This window comes from Oncorhynchus kisutch, linkage group LG17 (genome assembly GCF_002021735.2).
Source record: "Oncorhynchus kisutch isolate 150728-3 linkage group LG17, Okis_V2, whole genome shotgun sequence".
In the NCBI taxonomy this organism is placed as follows: domain Eukaryota; kingdom Metazoa; phylum Chordata; class Actinopteri; order Salmoniformes; family Salmonidae; genus Oncorhynchus; species Oncorhynchus kisutch.
The window spans coordinates 67489643-67508144 of NC_034190.2; the positions used below are offsets into that span (position 1 = coordinate 67489643).

The following is an 18502-nucleotide window of genomic DNA, read 5'->3' on the forward strand; positions in this document are numbered from 1 at the left end:
GACCTTAATCCAATTGAGAACTTGAGTTCAATCCTCAAGAGGAAGGTGGACAAACAAAACCCCACAAATTCTGACAAACTCCAAGCATTGATTATGCAAGAATGGGCTGCCATCAGTCAGGATGTGGCCCAGAAGTTAATTGACAGCATGCCAGGGCGGTTTGCAGAGGTCTTCAAAAAGAAGGGTCAACACTGCAAATATTGACTCTTTGCATCAACTTCATGTAATTGTCAATAAAAGCCTTTGACACTTATGAAATGCTTGTAATTATACTTCAGCATTCCAGAGTAACATCTGACAAAAAATATCTAAAGACATTGGAGCAGAAAACTTTGTGGAAATTAATATTTGTGTCATTCTCAAAACTTTTGGCCACAACTGTACATTCTCAACAACCCCATCTGGACGCATTGATTCTGTTTAAGGCTTGATTTCCTGAGTTTTATTCCTTGTAATAGCCTTTCTTTGTGGTCCATGATCATCAATCGCATGAACTTGGTAAGAATACCATTATAACAGGTATAAAGGCTTAATACAGATTTCTAAGCAAGTTATGAACTAATAATTAACAGCATAGCTATAAAATACTTGTGACCCTTTACAAACCCTTTACAAACAGAATGAATGTTACTAGTATATTACTAGTAAATTACAGGTTTGTGCAAATACTTTAATAAACATTCTCAACTAATTCTGAGCTTGCTGAGCTCTGAAATCAGAAAACAGAACATGACAGTTTCCCCACATACATTTAAAGACAACATGCTTTCGGAAAATGAAGTCATATAGTGATAGAAAGTATTTTGTTATGTACCAAAAGACAAGGAATGTTGAAAAGCACACACTGGTTGTTTTTTGTAATATAAAATAGTTGACATCAAATATCTGTGTAGTACAATACAAAATTGAAGACATGTTTAGCCATATTGAAATAACAGCAGATCAGAATACAGAATACACAAGTATGAAAATATGAAATCAAATATTAAAAACTGGCGCAGCAAGAGAAACGTTTTGGTAAGAGTGTTTGGTAAGAGTGTTTAGTAAGAGTGTTTGGTAAGAGTGTTTGGTAAGAGTGTTTAGTAAGAGTGTTTGGTAAGAGTGTTTGGTAAGAGTGTTTGGTAAGAGTGTTTGGTAAGAGTGTTTGGTAAGAGTGTTTGGTAAGAGTGTTTAGTAAGAGTGTTTTGGTAAGAGTGTTTGGTAAGAGTGTTTGGTAAGAGTGTTTGGTAAGAGTGTTTTGGTAAGAGTGTTTGGTAAGAGTGTTTGGTAAGAGTGTTTGGTAAGAGTGTTTGGTAAGAGTGTTTGGTAAGAGTGTTGGTAAGAGTGTTTGGTAAGAGTGTTTTGGTAAGAGTGTTTGGTAAGAGTGTTTGGTAAGAGTGTTTGGTAAGAGTGTTTGGTAAGAGTGTTTGGTAAGAGTGTTTGGTAAGAGTGTTTTGGTAAGAGTGTTTGGTAAGAGTGTTTGGTAAGAGTGTTTGGTAAGAGTGTTTGGTAAGAGTGTTTTGGTAAGAGTGTTTGGTAAGAGTGTTTGGTAAGAGTGTTTGGTAAGAGTGTTTGGTAAGAGTGTTTTGGTAAGAGTGTTTGGTAAGAGTGTTTGGTAAGAGTGTTTTGGTAAGAGTGTTTGGTAAGAGTGTTTTGGTAAGAGTGTTTGGTAAGAGTGTTTGGTAAGAGTGTTTTGGTAAGAGTGTTTGGTAAGAGTGTTTGGTAAGAGTGTTTGGTAAGAGTGTTTGGTAAGGGGTGTCTATAAAAAGAGAGTCCCTCCTGTCCTTTTTGAATTCCACCATTATAAACCCTTGTTTCCTCTTCCTAGTCATGTGTGTCTGCTCTGGAGCCGCCAGCGGCATATCAGCTCTCTCTGTCTCATATCCACAACTTTTCATTCATTTCTAGAGAGAGAGAGAGATGGAGGAGGGAAGAATAAGTGGTAGGAAAGAAATGAGAAGTGACATTAGCAAAAAACAACGGCATTAAATGAGACAATTGTTGTTTTGATCTCCTGCTGTCACATACACTGACCTTTATTGCAGCCTTTAGACATATCTCTCTCTTTCAGTAGGTTGTTTTTGTAGTCTAAGGATAGAAAGTGCAAAAAGGTGGGTCATTAAATTTGCCATGTCATGATGTACCATGCCGTATGAGATCTGTGCAGCGGCAGCCATTATTGAGTCACCCTGTTCAAACTCTCTAGTTTATATGAGGTACAGTAGGGCCTACAGCAGCATGGGAACCTTACCTGAATTCGGGTATTCCTGGGTGCAGACCTTCAGCTCTGTGGCCTCCAAAGCAATGTCCTCGTGGCCAGTCACATGACTCCTGTTTACCAGTAAGAGAGGGAGGTGGTTAGTGTTAACAGTTCAGTGAGAGTTCAGCTCCTCCTTAAAATGAGTCATGTTCTCATTATCAAGTGTGACCATCCACCATACTAAATCAGTTCTGACCGTTCAGATCTTCGCAGGTCGTACTCCAGACCTAAAACAAGATTAAACATACTTTAATCACACCATTACAGATCACCAATCACACACAGAGCCATTTAACTGATTTAAATATGAAATTGAGGACATTCATATAAATATATAGTTTGGTTGTGTATGATAGAGAAGAGTCACGAAGAGATATATACAGTTAAAGTCGGAAGTTTACATACACCTTAGCCAAATACATTTAAACTCCGTTTTTCACAATTCCTGATATAAAATTCAAGTAAAAATTCCCTGTCTTAGGTCAGTTAGGATCACCACTTTATTTTAAGAATGTGAAATGTCAGAATAATAGTAGAGAGAATGATTTATTTCAGCTTTTATTTATTTCATCACATTCCCAGTGGGTCTGTAACGGGTGTCGTCATCGGATGAGGAGGAATCGGACCAAAGCGCAGCGTGGTAAGTGTTCATGCTTTTTATTTAAACTGAACACTATAACAAAATAGAGACATAAAAAGCTCTAAGGTCAGGGTGTGACAGGGTCAGAAGTTTACAAACACTCAATTAGTATTTGGTAGCATTGCCTTTAAATTGCTTTTCTATAGGATTGAGGTCAGGGCTTTGTGATGACCACTCCAATACCTTGACTTTGTTGTCCTTAAGCCATTTTGCCAAACCTTTGGAAGTATGCTTGGGGTCATTGTCCATTTGGAAGGCCCATTAGCAACCAAGCTTTAACTTCCTGACTGATGTCTTGAGATGTTGCTTCAATATATCCACATCATTTTCCTTCCTGATGAAGCCATCTATTTTGTGAAGTGCACCAGTCCCTCCTGCAGCAAAGCACCCCCACAACATGATGCTGCCACCCCTGTGCTTTTTCCTCCAAACATAACGATGGTCATTAAGGCCAAACAGTTCTATTATTGTTTCATCAGACCAGAGGATATTACTCCAGAAAGACCGATCTTTGTCCCCATGTGCAGTTGCAAACCGTAGTCTGTCTTTTTTTATGGCGGTTTTGGAGCAGTGGCTTCTTCTTTGCTGAGAAACCTTTCAGATTATGTCGATATAGGACTCATATTACTGTGGATATATATACTTTTGTACCTGTTTCCTCCAGCATCTTCACAAGGTCCTTTGATGTTATTCTGGTATTGATTTGCAATTTCCGCACCAAAGTACATTCATCTTTAGAAGACAGAACGCTTCTCCTTCCTGAGCGGTATGATGGCTGCGCTGTACCATGGAGTTTATACTTGCTTACAATTGTTTTTACAGATGAACGTGGTACCTTCGGGCATTTGGAAATTGCTCCCAAGTATGAACCAGACTTGTGGAGGTCTACATTTTTTTTTCGGAGGTCTTGGCTGATTTCTTTTGATTTTCCCATGATGTCAAGCAAAGAGGCACTGAGTTTGAAGGTAGGCCTTGAAATACATCCACAGGTACACCTCCAATTGACTCAAATGATGTCTAAAGCCATGACATAATTTTCTGGAATTTTCCAAGCTGTTTAAAGGCACAGTAAACTTAGTGTATGTAAACATCTGGCCCACTGGAATTGTGATACAATGAATTATAAGTGAAATAATCTGTCTGTAAACAATTGTTGGAAAAATTACTAGTGTCATGCAAGTCCTAACCGACTTGCCAAAACTATAGTTTGTTAACAAGACATTTGTGGAGTGGTTGAAAAATGAGTTTTAATGACTCCAACCTAAGTGTACGTAATCTTCTGACTTCAACTGTACAGAGGAAGACACACACACACTACCTCTCTTTCTGCGTCGTCGGGTAAGCACAATGACGATTGTTATGATGAAGGCTAGGAGGAAGAAGGTAGCCAGGAAGTAGCCCATCTGCTGGAAGAAGTGCCCTGGGTACTCAGGGAGGATGACGTTGATTACCCGTGGTCTCTCAAGTTCAACCACATCAGGGCCTGAAGGTAGAAGGACAACAACACAGTGGATTCATCCGTCCACTAATAACACTCAATACTTTATAAACACAGTCTGGTGGTTCAAAGTACATTGTCTTGTTCACATTGTGTTTTATCCATGCTCAGTGAAATTAAAATGTCAATCAAACGATTTATCTTAATGATAGTTCAAATGATTATATGTAATGGCTATATGTCATTTATATTGCATTTTGAAGGACAATTACAACAGTATGTTATTTCTGCTTCAGTTAAAAACAATTGTGCTTATTTTAGGCTGGTTTTCATTTCTCTCGGGGAGCGTAAGGCAGAGAGCGTGAGGTAAGGAGGAGCAGCTTTATGTCAAAACAGTTTTCAGCTGTAACGACTTCCAGACCTGATGCAATGCAGCTGCTATTTTTCTCCTTAAAATAGAAATACAGATTAACCAAGAAAGGAAAGGTGGGAGGGGAGAGGGGAGGAATTCTGTTGTGTGCAGACAAGTCTGTCTGAATGAGTTTTCCAGTTATTTACTTATTCTCATAAACACAGTCAACCTTTTGCACAGTATGGAAAAATAAATCCTAACCGTTGCCATCTCTCTCAGTCCCTGAAACTCCGCCAGTCTGACTGGTCCATGTGAGCAGACATATGACAACACTCACCTCACAGTCATCAAGTCCTCTGCAACACAAACACAACTTCTGCCAGTTTACACCAAAATATCAGACAGAGAGAGGGGGAGGGAGAGGGATTTGTTAATTGTGAAAGCCATATGATTTAATAGATAAAAAATAGCTATTTCAGATTGGCATATACAAGTGTTTCTTCCCTCACTGAGATGTTTCTTCCACTGTCTAGAATCTGCTCAAACCCTACGCACACAATAATATGTCATCCATCCATACTTTTCCATTAGACAATAACAGTTACTGCACCATAACCCTCAATCAGCATGCCACACTGTTATCAAACAGGTCTCGCTCTCACCTGCTAGGGTGAGAACAGAAATTATAGTCATTGGGGATGATGATGGTGGAGACCAAGCTTGGGAAGGCTGATGACACTAACAAATCAAATCAAATGTATTTAGATATTATTTACATCAGCTGATATCTCAAAGTGCTGTACAGAAACCCAGCCTAAAACCCCAAACAGCAACCAATGCAGGTGTAGAAGCACGGTGACTAGGAAAAACTCCATAGAAAGGCCAAAACCTAGGAAGAAACCTAGAGAGGAACCAGGCTAAGAGGGGTGGCCAGTCCTCGTCTGGCTGTGCCGGGTGGAGATTATAACAGAACATGGCCAAGATGTTCATATGTTCATAAATGACCAGCATGGTCAAATAATAATAATCACTGTAGTTGTCGAGGGTGCAGCAAGTCAGCACCTCAGGAGTAAATGTCAGTTGGCTTTTCATAGCCGATCATTAAGAGTATCTCTACCGCTCCTGCTGTCTCTAGAGAGTTTAAAACAGCAGGTCTGGGACAGGTAGCACGTCCGGTGAACAGGTCAGGGTTCCATAGCCGCAGGCAGAACAGTTGAAACTGGAGCTGCAGCACGGCCAGGTGGACTGGGGACCGCAAGGAGTCATCATGCCAGGTGATGGCACTACTCCATACCCTGCTGAGACCTGTTAGATAACTCAATCCAACCAAAATAATAGCGATTTCCATCACCTTGGGGCATTTCTCTAGTTTAAATCTATTATCCTTGGCCAAAGCGCAGGTTTGTCATGACTAGACTGAGGATATGTAAGAGGTTGAGGCAGGCTTCAAATAAGAAATTATCTGAGGACAGGTACCACTCCTGGGTGGATCTAGCAAACCTCACCAGTCTTACAGAACAAATTGTAGTCAAATAATCTAATTTAACACTTCCCAAAGGGCATCAAGGTTGCTAATTATCTCTTGTCTGTTTTGAATTATGTTAATATGCACAAAACCGCAGTGTCACGATCAAGGTCAACTCTCTGGAGAACAATTCGTCAAGCCTCAGTTCTCTCTTCGTGTCTCAGCTGTTGACGGTTTCATTTCCCCTGACAGATAAAATGAGAACATACACGCAGAAACACAGTGTGACGTGCCATGCAGACTGCAGGGGTCACACAGGGTGTGGTTTTAGTCTTGTTGAAACATTGTGGTTCATTTGCAGCCAATGAGCTGAGGGAAGACATCTTCATTTAAACAAGAAGACACTGACAGCATATTCTATTCTATGCTAGCTACACGCTGTTACTGATACTTATGCACGTTCTTGTGGTCACAACAGAACTGAGTTCTACTTCAGCTTGCCATAAATGATTACAGTGTAACAAAAGAGAGGGGTAATGACTGCTGCAATTGTAGAGGATTGTAGAGGTCAGCACAGATAAGAGTTGGCTGGATTTAACAAAGGAAAGGGCACAACTACGTAGGAGAAAAGTAAAGATAAAATGAAATACCTCAAGCCATATATGCATTGATCCATGTGAATGTCTTCCCTGCATACTTTACAATGCTGTTAAATGGGTCAACCTATCTTAAAAGGTTGAAGCAGGATCCAAATCTAACACAGAACACAGACCCCCCCCCCCCCCCCAACTATTCCCTTTTATGTCCCAGCTGGCCCAGACGCTGAACAGATGTAGCACACTTCCTTCTGCTGCTGATAAACACGCCACAAGCAGAGAGAAGGAGAGAGACTAGAGATGAAGTGGGTAGGGATATACTACTGTTCTGTAAAGATAGGGTACTGTTCTGTAAAGATAGGCTACTGTTCTGTAAAGATAGGGTACTGTTCTGTAAAGATAGGCTACTGTTCTGTAAAGATAGGCTACTGTTCTGTAAAGATAGGGTACTGTTCTGTAAAGATAGGGTACTGTTCTGTAAAGATAGGGTACTGTTCTGTAAAGATAGGCTACTGTTCTGTAAAGATAGGCTACTGTTCTGTAAAGATAGGCTACTGTTCTGTAAAGATAGGCTACTGTTCTGTAAAGATAGAGTACTGTTCTGTAAAGATAGGCTACTGTTCTGTAAAGATAGGGTACTGTTCTGTAAAGATAGGGTACTGTTCTGTAAAGATAAGGTACTGTTCTGTAAAGATAGGGTACTGTTCTGTAAAGACAAGGTACTGTTCTGTAAAGATAGGCTACTGTAGAGAGTCTGGGAGAGATTAGGGATGGATGGAAATGTACAGAATCGGTACCTAGAGGAAAATGGGGGAGGGTCATGCTTTTTACATTTTAGTCAAGGGGAGGGTTTAGTATTTTTAAAATCTGGTCCAGGGGAGGGTCATGTAGTCTGTAATTGATGACATTTAAATGTTTCTCAGTGTTTTAGAATGAGTTGCTCATTAGTCTATATATTAATGTGTGCCCGATGCCGCACCTCATCTCTGGGGAATATCAAGTGTGCCTATAGGCTATGTAGTGTGGTCGCTATCAAATTATCCACAGCCTGTAGGCTATATGCTATGAAGTACATGCTCGGAGAAGCACAGAGCAAAGTTTTATTTCCTAGATAGCTGGTGCGATGGTTTAAATTAAACTAGGCTACATTATGTACTGCAATGGATATTCCAACCATGAGCCCCGGCCTGCTCTACTCTTGCTGATCAAACCTTTTTTTGTGCTGCCTAACCAATGCTGTGCTGTGTAGGCCTACAGTGGCAGTACAGGAGGAGAATCCAAAAATGATTCAGAAAATAGTTTTTGATTAGGCCTAGTCCAAAAAATGCAATATCTTGCACAAGGACCGGCCTATAGCCTATGCTCTTTAAATAGCCTACCTCCTTGTCAGTGAAAGGCTGTTAAGTTAAGACCAGGATCCGAATTGAGGGGTATGAGAGGGTATGTCATAGGCCTTAAAGACAATGACAAAAAAGCACAGGCCTACCCCTTGTTAGCTTACCATTTTGAAGAAGATCAAACCAATCCGATTATAAAGTGATATATAACAGAGCTTTGGTCGGCTAGAAACAAGCTGTAAAATACCCGGATGCATATGGGAATATCATTGTTTAGTTTCTTTAACATTCAGAGATGGAGCTATAACCCTCTATAGCCAAGGATACAAAAAATGTACTTTGTTTGGGAAGTAATCTAATTCTGTCACTATCAATTGATTAAGCTATCCATATTCTGTAAAATAGAAGATTTTAACCCAGACATCTTTTAGGGAAACACTAGCGACCTTCTCTCATTGGATTAACCACAGAAGAAGAGTAGCTAGCAGTTAAAGCATACATTTTTCTGCATCAGGTAGACCTAACTATAAAAGTACCATGCTCAGATTCATAATAATGTCACAGATGTAATCATTTGCAAACAGAGACAGTTTTTTGCCAACAAGACAGACTGATTTGGCATTGGATAAACATGATAAGATGAACACATAGGCCTATCACTCAGTCCATTCCTAGCCTGTAATTTCAGTAATTTGTGTGGTATTAAAAATATTGTGTCAAATTACATAGAATTGCATGAAATGTTTATAGAGGGATATTTTTTTCTCAAATACGATGAAAGAACAACATTCTGGCCCACGGCCCTGTGTGCTATCAACATTCTTGCGTTGCCATGTAATGCTCACAGGATGAAGAACAGTTTCTAGAAACGGCATATCTAAGGCTCTGGTCTGTCCAAAAAGGGAGGGGAAATGGTAGGCATGTTCTCTGCTATCCACTTTATGTTAAAAAAAATTGAAGCGCTCAGGGAGGGGTTTGGTAAAATATATTTTGCTGAAGGGAGGGCTATCCATTACTATAAATAACGTTCACTCCCTAATGAAACTAAAAGAGACTAACAGAGAAATCCCAATGCACCAGATGCAAAGCCTAACCATGCTCCCTCTTTCCCCTGGAGTCTGGCTTTACTGCTCCTGTCTGACTCCGTGGAGCTAAAATGGTGAACTAAGTCATTGCTCAACTGTGGAAAAAGGTCTCCAATGAAAATGAGAGCACTTCCGTTATGGCCAATTAGTGGCCTTCCAGACAGACTTTTTCAGACAGGCTGCCTGCTCTCCAACATCACAGTCAGATTCCCCTTCTCCACACTCCAAAACTCTCAGTTCTCTCTCGCTCTGTCTCCCTCTATGACTTTTTTTTCTGCAGCCAAATGCATTATTTCATTATTTTTTTCTTGCTCCCTTTTTCTCAGTCTGTTTCTTTTGTTGCCTCTTTCAACCATTCCTCCATTCCCCCTTCCTCTCGTGCGGACAGGGAAAAGGTTTGAGGATCTGCCACAAAGATGCACTGACTTAACCAACCAAAAATGCCTATACGTAAAAATGACCCATAAATACATCCCAGGAACAGTGTTCTCAGACCACAAAAACTGCTGAAAAGACAGACACACACCAATCAGATTAGGGAAAGCAAAACTCAGAGAAGATGTGAAAAAGAGATTATAGAGAGAAGATAGAATGATTTATAGTTGAAAAGAGAAAGAGAAAAGAGAAAGTGCTTTCAAAGAACAGAACTGTAGTTTCATTCTTACTTTGTCATGTTCTAATGAAGATTTCAAAAGGTTCACATTTCCCATCAGAAAAGCAATTCCTAAAATAAAGGGTAATGCTGAGTCTCTTACTTGGGTCATCATTGGGGAGTGTGTGGGGGATAGCAAGGAGAGTTGGGACAGCAGGGGCAGCAGGGGCAGCAGGGACAGCGGTGAGGACCGGAGGAGGTGGGGGCAGTGAAGGCCCCACCATGAGCCTGTAGATGAGTCTCTCGTGCAGGCCGCAGTAGTGGTGGTGCAGGTGACAGGAGTACAGGCCCTTGTCAACAGGCTGGAGATTAGAGATGGTCAGAGAGAAATCCCCTACAGAGAAGGCATCATCAGAGACACTCATCTTGTCCACAGGGAAGAGTGGTCCATACTGCCGGCGCTCTCCAGAGGCGTAAAGGTCCACCAGGCGGTCAGCTCCATCAGGTCTCACCCCAGGTGGCTGCCAGTCCCAGTGGGCTACCTGCTGCTGGTCCTCCTGCTGGCCCTCCATCCACAGAGGCCGCCTGTTCACACAAGGCAACACCACAGAGCTCCCCAGCAACACCACAAACACTGTCTTGTCCCCGTCCCAGTACCGCTTCTCCTTACGGACTGAGACAGGACAGGTTGAAATGTGTTATTAAAATAAGCCAAACAAATAGTGCCAATACGCAAAATGAATTAGATTGTTACTATTCAAAAATGTATTGAGGGTAGTCACCTGACTTGGTGGTGTTGAGCTGTATCTTGATGGACTGGTGAAGCTGGCAGTAATGGTGATGCAGATTACAACTATAAACACCTCGATCAGCTGTTCCTACATCTGGAAGAATAACATACATTACAAGTACATTTCTAGATTCCAAGAATTTGTGTAATATTAATGTTGTCCAGCGTGAAATGACTGAATATTTTATGGATCATTTGTAGTCATGAGCATACAATAGACCACAGGCCCAACTTACTGTTGATGACGAGGGAGAAGTTCCCGTCAGTGAAGGCGGTTTTGGGGATGGTTATGCGGCCCTTGTTGAACCCATTGTAGACTCTCTCTTTGACGCCAGCAGACATGTCCAGTATCCTTTCCACAGAGTACTCTGGTGTGCTCCGGAACAGGTCCCAGTGGACCACCCTCTGGCGATCCTTCAGCCGGTCCCGGGTCCATATCATGCGGGGGCTGTGGCAGGGCAGCACAGCCTGGGTCCCGGCTGGGAGGGTGATGTTACGGACCTCCACCACCACATCTAACTTGCTGCTGCTCTGGCCCCACGCTAATGCAATACACACACATGGGACGTATTAGTAAACTTGGCAAAGACCTAAAACCCCATGAATCACACACTACAAAACAAAGCCGCAAACACATGCATAAATGTTTTCAATGCAATAAAATGAGTTATACAATTAAGTCATATTTTATGAGGACGTACCACTGGGCAGGAAGAAGACAGAAGAAACTGAAACAAATAATAGAAAATGCAACTGAGTCATCATAGGAACAATAACTATCTGTTTGGCAGGGTTGGACCTGAGCTGATCCCTGACTTCTGGTCATGATGCTGTTGTTGTGAACGGATAGCTAATACAGTAGTCAGGACTGACTGGTATTACAGCTGGGTAACTGAGACAACTGGGTGGAGGGATAGAGGAAAAATAGGCAAACAGAAAACCAAGAAGAATATGTAAGAATGAAGCAGGGAGGAGGAATTAGATAACAGGGAGTGTCAGCACCAAAGGAACAATAAAGACCATTATTGTTTTCATTAAAATACTGTATATGCCTGAATTTAGAATTTAGAGAAATAAGTAAGTGAGATGTACAGTACCAGTTAAAAGTTTGGACACACCTACTCATTCAAGTTTTTTTTCTTTCTACATTGTAGAGTAATAGGGAAGACATCAACACTATAACACACATGTAATCATGTAGTAACCAAAAAAGTGTTAAACAAATCAATATACATTTTATATTTGAGATTCTTCAAAGTAGCCACCCTTTGCCTTTGACAGCTTTGCTCACTCTTGGTATTCTCTCAACCAGTCTCCTGGAATGCATTTTAATTAACATGTGTGCCTTGTTAGAAGTTAATTTGTGGAATTTCTTTCCTTCTTAATGCGTTTGAGCTAATCAGTTGTGTTGTGACAAGGTAGGGGTAGTATACAGTAGATAGCCCTATTTGGTAAAAGACCAAGTCCATATTATGGCAAGAACAGCTCAAATAAGCAAAGATAAATAACAGTCTGTCATTACTTTAAGATATGAAGGTCAGTCAATTCGGACAATTTCAAGAAATGTGCAATGTTCTTTAAGTGCAGTCGTAAAAATCATCAAGCGCTATGATGAAACTGGCTCTGATGACGACTGCCACAGGAAAGGAAGACCCAATTACCTCTGCTGCAGAGGATAAGTTCATTAGAGTTAACTGCACCTCAGATTGCAGCCCAAATAAGAGTTCAAGTAACAGACACTTCTCAACATCAACTGCTCAGAGGAGACTGTGTGAATCAGGCCTTCATGGTCAAATTGCTGCAAAGAAAACACTACTAAAGGACACCAATAATAAGAAAGGACTTGCTTGGGCCAAGAAACACAAGAAATGGACATTAGACCGGTGGAAATCTGTCCTTTTGTCTGATTTTGGGTTCCAAACGCCGTGTCTTAGTGAGATGCAGAGTAGGTGAATGAATGATCTCCACTTGTGTAGTACCCACCGGGAAGCATGGAAGAGGAGGTGTGAGGGTGTGGGGATGCTTTGCTGGTGACACTGTCAGTGATTTATTTAGAATTTAAGGCACACTTATGTGTGTCGCACATTTGCCCCATTATCCCTTGTATATTTATACCTGTGTTCTCTGTTGTCTGTTGCCAGTTGGTCTTGTCTCATCAAGCCTACCAGCGTTTTTCCCCTACTCCTGTTTTCTCTCTAGTCCCTGTTTCCCGGTTTTGACCATTCTGCCTGCCATGACCCTGAGCCTGCCTGCCGTTCTGTACGTTGTGACACTGCCCTGGATTTACTGACCTCTGCCTGCCCTGAGCATGCCTGCTGTTCTGTACCTTTCGGACTCTGATCTGGATTACTGACCTCTGCCTGCCCTTGACCTGTCATTTGCCTGCCCCTGTTCTGTAATGCACTTTTGTTACTTCGAACTGTCTGCATCTGGGTCTTATCCTAAGGTCTGATAGTACGAACTAGCCCTGACTCAGCAGACCTGCAACACCATCTCCTCCCAAGAGGCCACCATTGGGAGACACAAGGAGTTACTTCGAGGTCTTCTGGATGGATTTCAGACCTTGGCAGAGCGCCATGACTGTGCCTCGCTTACCTCCTCCAAACTGCTTTGCTGGAGGGTCAGGAACCTGTCGGGCGTTTCTCTCCCAGTGTTCCCTCATCTTCGAGCTGCAGCACCCTGACTTCACCCTGTCAGTACTCACCTCTCCCAAGGTCCCGTTCACGTGGTCCCCAGCTGCTGACCGGGTGTTTCTGGACCTAAAGCACCACTTCACCACAGCTCCCATATTGATCCATCCGGACGCATCCCATCAGTTCGTGGTGGAGGTAGAAACTTCGGATGCCGGAATGGGGGCCGTCCTGTCCCAGCGTTATGCCCTAGACCTTAAGCTGCATCCCTGCGCCTTCTTCTCCCATCGCATTAATGCAATGGAGAGGAATTATGATGTGGGGAACAAAGAACTACTCACGATGAAGATGGCCTTGGAGGAGTGGAAAAACTGGTTAGAGGGGGCGGAACTTCCATTCATAGTGTGGACGGATCACAAGAACTGTCTCAACTCCAGGCAAGCTCGACGGGCCCTGTTTTTCACCCAGTTCAACTTCACCATCTCATACTGCCCGGGGTCTAAGAATGTTAAGCTGGACGCTCTTTCACGCCGCTATTGCCCCGCTTCTACACCCTCGGACCCAGGGTGGGGGTCCCGGCTAACCCGGATGTTTCTCCCAGATGCTGCCCACTCTCCGGACTTGGAATGAGCTCATTCCTCCAGGCTTGCCTGTCACCCTGGCTCCTGTCGGACCGTGGCCTTTGTGCAACAATGCTTTTGGTGGCCCACCATGGTTTCGTGCGATTCTGAGTTGATTTGATTTGAACACCACTATCCTCACTGTGGTGGACAGGTTTTCCAAAGTCGCCATTTCATTCCCCTCCCCAAGCTACCTTCTGCCAAGGAGACGGCCTAGCTCATGTTGCAGCACGTCTTCTGGATCCATGGACTTCCAGTGGAAATGGATTCCGACCATGGTCCTCAGTTCTCGTCCGAGTTCTGGTAGGTGTTCTGCACATTGGGTCGTCGGCCAGCCTGTCCTCCAGGTTTCATCCCAAATCCAATGACCACTCAGAGCATGCCAATCAGGAACTGGAGCCTCGTCTCGGCCAAACCCACCCCCTGGAGCCAGCAACTCGTGTGGGTGGAGTACCCCCGGTACACCCTTCCCTGCTTGGCCACTGGGCTCTGTCCCTTCGAGTGCTCCGTGGGTTATCAGCCCCTGCTCTTCCCAGAGCAAGAGGAAGAGGTCAACATACACTCTGCAAAGATGTTTGTCCGGCGCTGTCGGAGTACCTGGAAGAATGCTCGGTTGGCTCTTCTCAATACCATCTCCAGTTATCGTCGACCCCGGCTCCCCGCTATCATCTTGGGCAGAGGGTATGGCTCTCCCCTCTGGATCTGCCCTTCCGGGTAGAGTCCCGCAAACTTTCCCCCCGTTTTATTGGCACTTTCCCCATCTCCAAGATTATTAGCCCCTCTGCTGTTTGTCTTCTGTTGCCCCATATCCTCCGTATACATCCCACTTTTCATGTTCTAGGATTAAACCTATGTCTCACAGCCCTTTGTTTGCTGTTTCCAGGCCCATCCCTCTCCCCCGTCTCATCGACGGCTAACCCGGCATACACGGTGAGGCACCTCCCGAAGGTTCGGCCGTGAGGCAGGGGATCCCAGTATCTGGTTGACTGGGAGGGTTATGGCCCGGAGGAGAGGTGCTGGATCCCCGCTAGGAACATCACCGAGTTCCATCGCAGGCACCCCGGTCAACCAGGTATACGCCCAGGTAGGACGCCAGGGGGTGTCCCTAGAGGGGGGGTACTGTCACACCCTGATCTGTTTCCTATGTCTTTGTGCTTGTTTCTGTCCCCCTCCAGGTGTCGCCCAATTGCCCCATTATCCCCTGTGTATCAAAGCATTCTGCAGCAATACACCATCCCATCTGGTTTGCACTTAGTGGGACTATCATCTGTTTTTCAACAGGACAAGGACTGGCCTTCACAAGCACTTGACCTCAACTCAATTGTGATGGTTTGGGATGAGTTGGACTGCAGAGTGAAGGAAAAACAGCCAAGAAGTGCTCAGCATATGTGGGAACTCCTTCAAGACCATTGGAAAAGCATTCCAGGTGAAGCTGGTTGAGAGAACGCCAAGAGTGTGCAAAGCTGTAATCAAGAATCAAGGCAAAGTGTGGAAACTTTGAGGAATATAAAATATAAAATAGATTTTCATTTGTTTAACACTTTTTTGGTTACTACAGTGCCTTGCGAAAGTATTCGGCCCCCTTGAACTTTGCGACCTTTTGCCACATTTCAGGCTTTAAACATAAAGATATAAAACTGTATTTTTTTGTGAAGAATCAACAACAAGTGGGACACAATCATGAAGTGGAACGACATTTATTGGATATTTCAAACTTTTTTAACAAATCAAAAACTGAAAAATTGGGCGTGCAAAATTAACCCAGATTTTCACTAAGTGCCATTACATGTGCTGTTTACTTAGCTAAGGGCCAGCAGGAGCAGTGAGATGTATACAGCCCAGGCAGCACACAGAGGCTTTATTCATTCCCCTGATAACCTCTTTCAAGGCCAAGGTCCTGGGGGATAACACAAAGTGACCGTTGCCACAGCCCAGCACTACAGCTGGCTGCCTATTACATAGGTCATAGATGTCTATTGTAATACCAGTGTATGTTAGCTATTCTTGTCAAGTCACATAGGTTTAGCAGGCAGGTTTATGTTTTGTTTAAATGAACGCCATAGAAATGGATCGTAATGGTTTTGAGTAGACCTACAGTATTCTGTTTTTGAAGGGGTAGTTGTGGGGTTTATGAGAGACAATAGAGACCAGGTGCTTGTCTCTATGGGCATTGAAATACCATTATTTATTTCAAAGGATCGTTCTGGATTAAAATGACTCTCATCCACTTCTGACACTTTAATGCTGATGTTTTATATAACTAGACGATCCCTAGAAGAGCATAGATGTCTCATCTATATGATCAACATGTCAATGCATGTCAATGAGTGAAAAAGTGTGTCAGAATTTGAGTGACTGCAGTCAGAGGGTTTTGTACAATGAGCTCATAATAGTCCAATACTGAGTATGCCACTGTACTTGCATGTGAGAGCCTACTGTAAAATGGTGGCGTGAGCACCACTGAAGAGTATAACGTATTCTGTAGACAGACAAGAAACTGTGTCTAAAACCCTATCCTTTTCTCCTTGATGCAGTAGCTGACTGACTCAGGCAGCCAAATGAACACGTAAAGACTTAACTACATGCTACTGGATTGCCATGTTTAATGACTGCAACTTTCACAATAACTTAAATATTAAGGTGAATCTCTATTGTGTTTTATATTCAATGTTCAGTTTTAACATGAGTTTATTCATTCATGAGGCCACAGGAAGAAATCATGCACATGGTTTCCTCTCCTACCAATCTTTGCAACCACCACGATATTGGTAAATCATTCAGCTGTGAACACGTTATCACACTAATACTTTTCTTTTGCAAGAATTCATGAAGAAATTACTTTTTTTCACAGTTCATATAAGACATTGTTATTTGCTAGAAGTCTAAGAGTGGAGTGGTAATCCCCTTCCCCTGTATCTCGGGTAACTTCAGCTCATTTATGGTGAGACACTCATTACTGACACATATAATGACAGGATGCAGGGATTGTGCTGACTCTCCTATTCTGACCGCAGTTAACTCAAAACACATCAGAATGAACCCATAAGAAAAGCACCCACACACCACCAGATAACTGAGGCAGACATGATGCACATTTTTTTTGTTGGTGTTTACCTCATTTGCACAATGCCTGTCCCGGATAAATTAACATTTGTTCAATTCAGTCTATTTGATTTTTATACACTACTCTATCACTGATCGGTCAAAATGATACGCATACACTTCATAAGTAGATCAATAAATAAATAACAAGGGGGTCAAGACTGTAATTATGATTGTTTTCGGCTTACACCATAAAGTAAGGTGATGGAGATCATCACCTATAGCTACTTCTTTTACATTGTACAACAAACTTTTAATTGTCAAACAGAACAAACAAAATACCAATGGAGAACAAATGTTTGACTAACCTCAGTACAAGAAACACCCCCTTAACTGTGTATAACATCTTAGAAATACATTTATTAAAGCTTTACCATCTTCCCTGGCATTGACTCTTTAAAATGGTTTGCATAGCCTACTTCTCAAAGCGTTGTTCTTGTTTTAGTAAAAACAGTTGGAACTTACTTAGAAACAACCGCAACATGTCTTCCAGTCTTTCTTCTACAACTCTTACTCAAAGAAATGGGATAAAAGTAGATAGGTTACAACACAGTGTTTTGCGCATCAATGGATTGAGGACGGCAACACCTGAAGAAAGTTCATCAACCAGCAACAACAAAACTGCAGAAGTCTCCAGAGTGTAAACCAGCTGTGTATGTCCCTCCTTCCCTTGCCTGTGAAACCCTACACCTTCCTGGCACTGCTACTGAGTGAGAACATCTTTGAAAGTGATCACTTCTTCTGACCTAATATCACAGCTTACCAGAATAGTTTTATAACTTTGTCACTGACTGAACAACAGTAGACTATTTCAGCTGAACATCTTTGAGACTGCCAAGTTCACAATGGTCAATGAAACAAAGGTTGTACAATACTGCCACCCACTGTTTAACTTAGGAAACTGCATAGGAGAAGGTATTAAATAACAGCCTATTCTAAGAAGGTATGAACATACTGGTATGATAATAATCAGGATGAAAAAAAGTATTGCAACAACCATCACACTTAACAGAAGAGGGCAGAACACAACTGGAAAATGTCCACATCACTAATGTCTTATTTCAAGTAGCAGAGAGGAGAGCAGGCTGATGAGAAGCATGTGATTCCTGTCAGTCAGCAGTGTGCCAGAAGAGTACAGATGTTCAGTCTGTACTCTTCAATCTCTCTGAGACTTTGGATTGTTTGTTGAAGATCCTCTGTGTATTCCATCCTTCTGGGGATTTCTTCAGTCCAGCTCACATCCAGATCCTCTGAAGATCCTTCTCAAAGTGTTTCTGGATACAAGTACACAGTCACTGTTAGATATCTCATAATGGCTATAATAATACAGTAAACAGGTCTGTTCATAATATGTTGAATGCGTTGGGAACATTATTACTGAGGTAAACTTAAGAGAGCTGTGCAGTTAAGAGTTCATACTCATAACAATAATAACTAAGAGCACAACATTCTTCCTCCCATCTCCAGCCAAAACACTGACCTGCTTCTTTTTCCTCCCGCCATCCAGCACTCTCCTCCTCAGGAACAGCAGCTTCTTGTGCCTGTTCATCTTCCACCGCCGGATCTCCAGCACGTTCTTACAGTGGAGATGCTGAGCTACTTAGTTACTGAGCCTT

General features: G+C 42.5%; 1 protein-coding gene across 2 annotated transcripts; it reads right to left on the bottom strand.

Annotated features, from left to right (window-relative positions):
* Positions 1-414: 414 nt before the first annotated feature.
* Positions 415-17703, bottom strand: LOC109908147 (matrix remodeling-associated protein 8). Of its 2 annotated transcripts, XM_020506655.2 has the most exons (10): positions 17352-17703; positions 11236-11262; positions 10771-11076; positions 10527-10628; positions 9908-10417; positions 4198-4362; positions 2436-2466; positions 2231-2310; positions 2014-2067; positions 415-1883 (listed from the first exon to the last, which is right to left on the bottom strand). In XM_020506655.2, exons 1-10 carry the CDS (start codon positions 17368-17370, stop codon positions 1858-1860), a joined length of 1320 nt encoding a protein of 439 aa, XP_020362244.1. In that variant the 5' UTR covers positions 17371-17703; the 3' UTR covers positions 415-1857. The 2 variants fall into 2 exon arrangements, with proteins under 2 accessions (XP_020362244.1, XP_020362245.1); XM_020506656.2 differs by lacking the exon at positions 11236-11262.
* Between the last annotated feature and the right edge of the window lie 799 nt (positions 17704-18502).

Coding starts and splice junctions, on each gene's coding strand:
- LOC109908147 (XM_020506655.2), bottom strand. Junction 10,418..10,526: donor GCTCAACACCACCAAGTCAG/GTGACTACCCTC, acceptor GTCCTGTCTCAG/TCCGTAAGGAGAAGCGGTAC. Junction 2,311..2,435: donor GACCTGCGAAGATCTGAACG/GTCAGAACTGAT, acceptor ACTGGTAAACAG/GAGTCATGTGACTGGCCACG.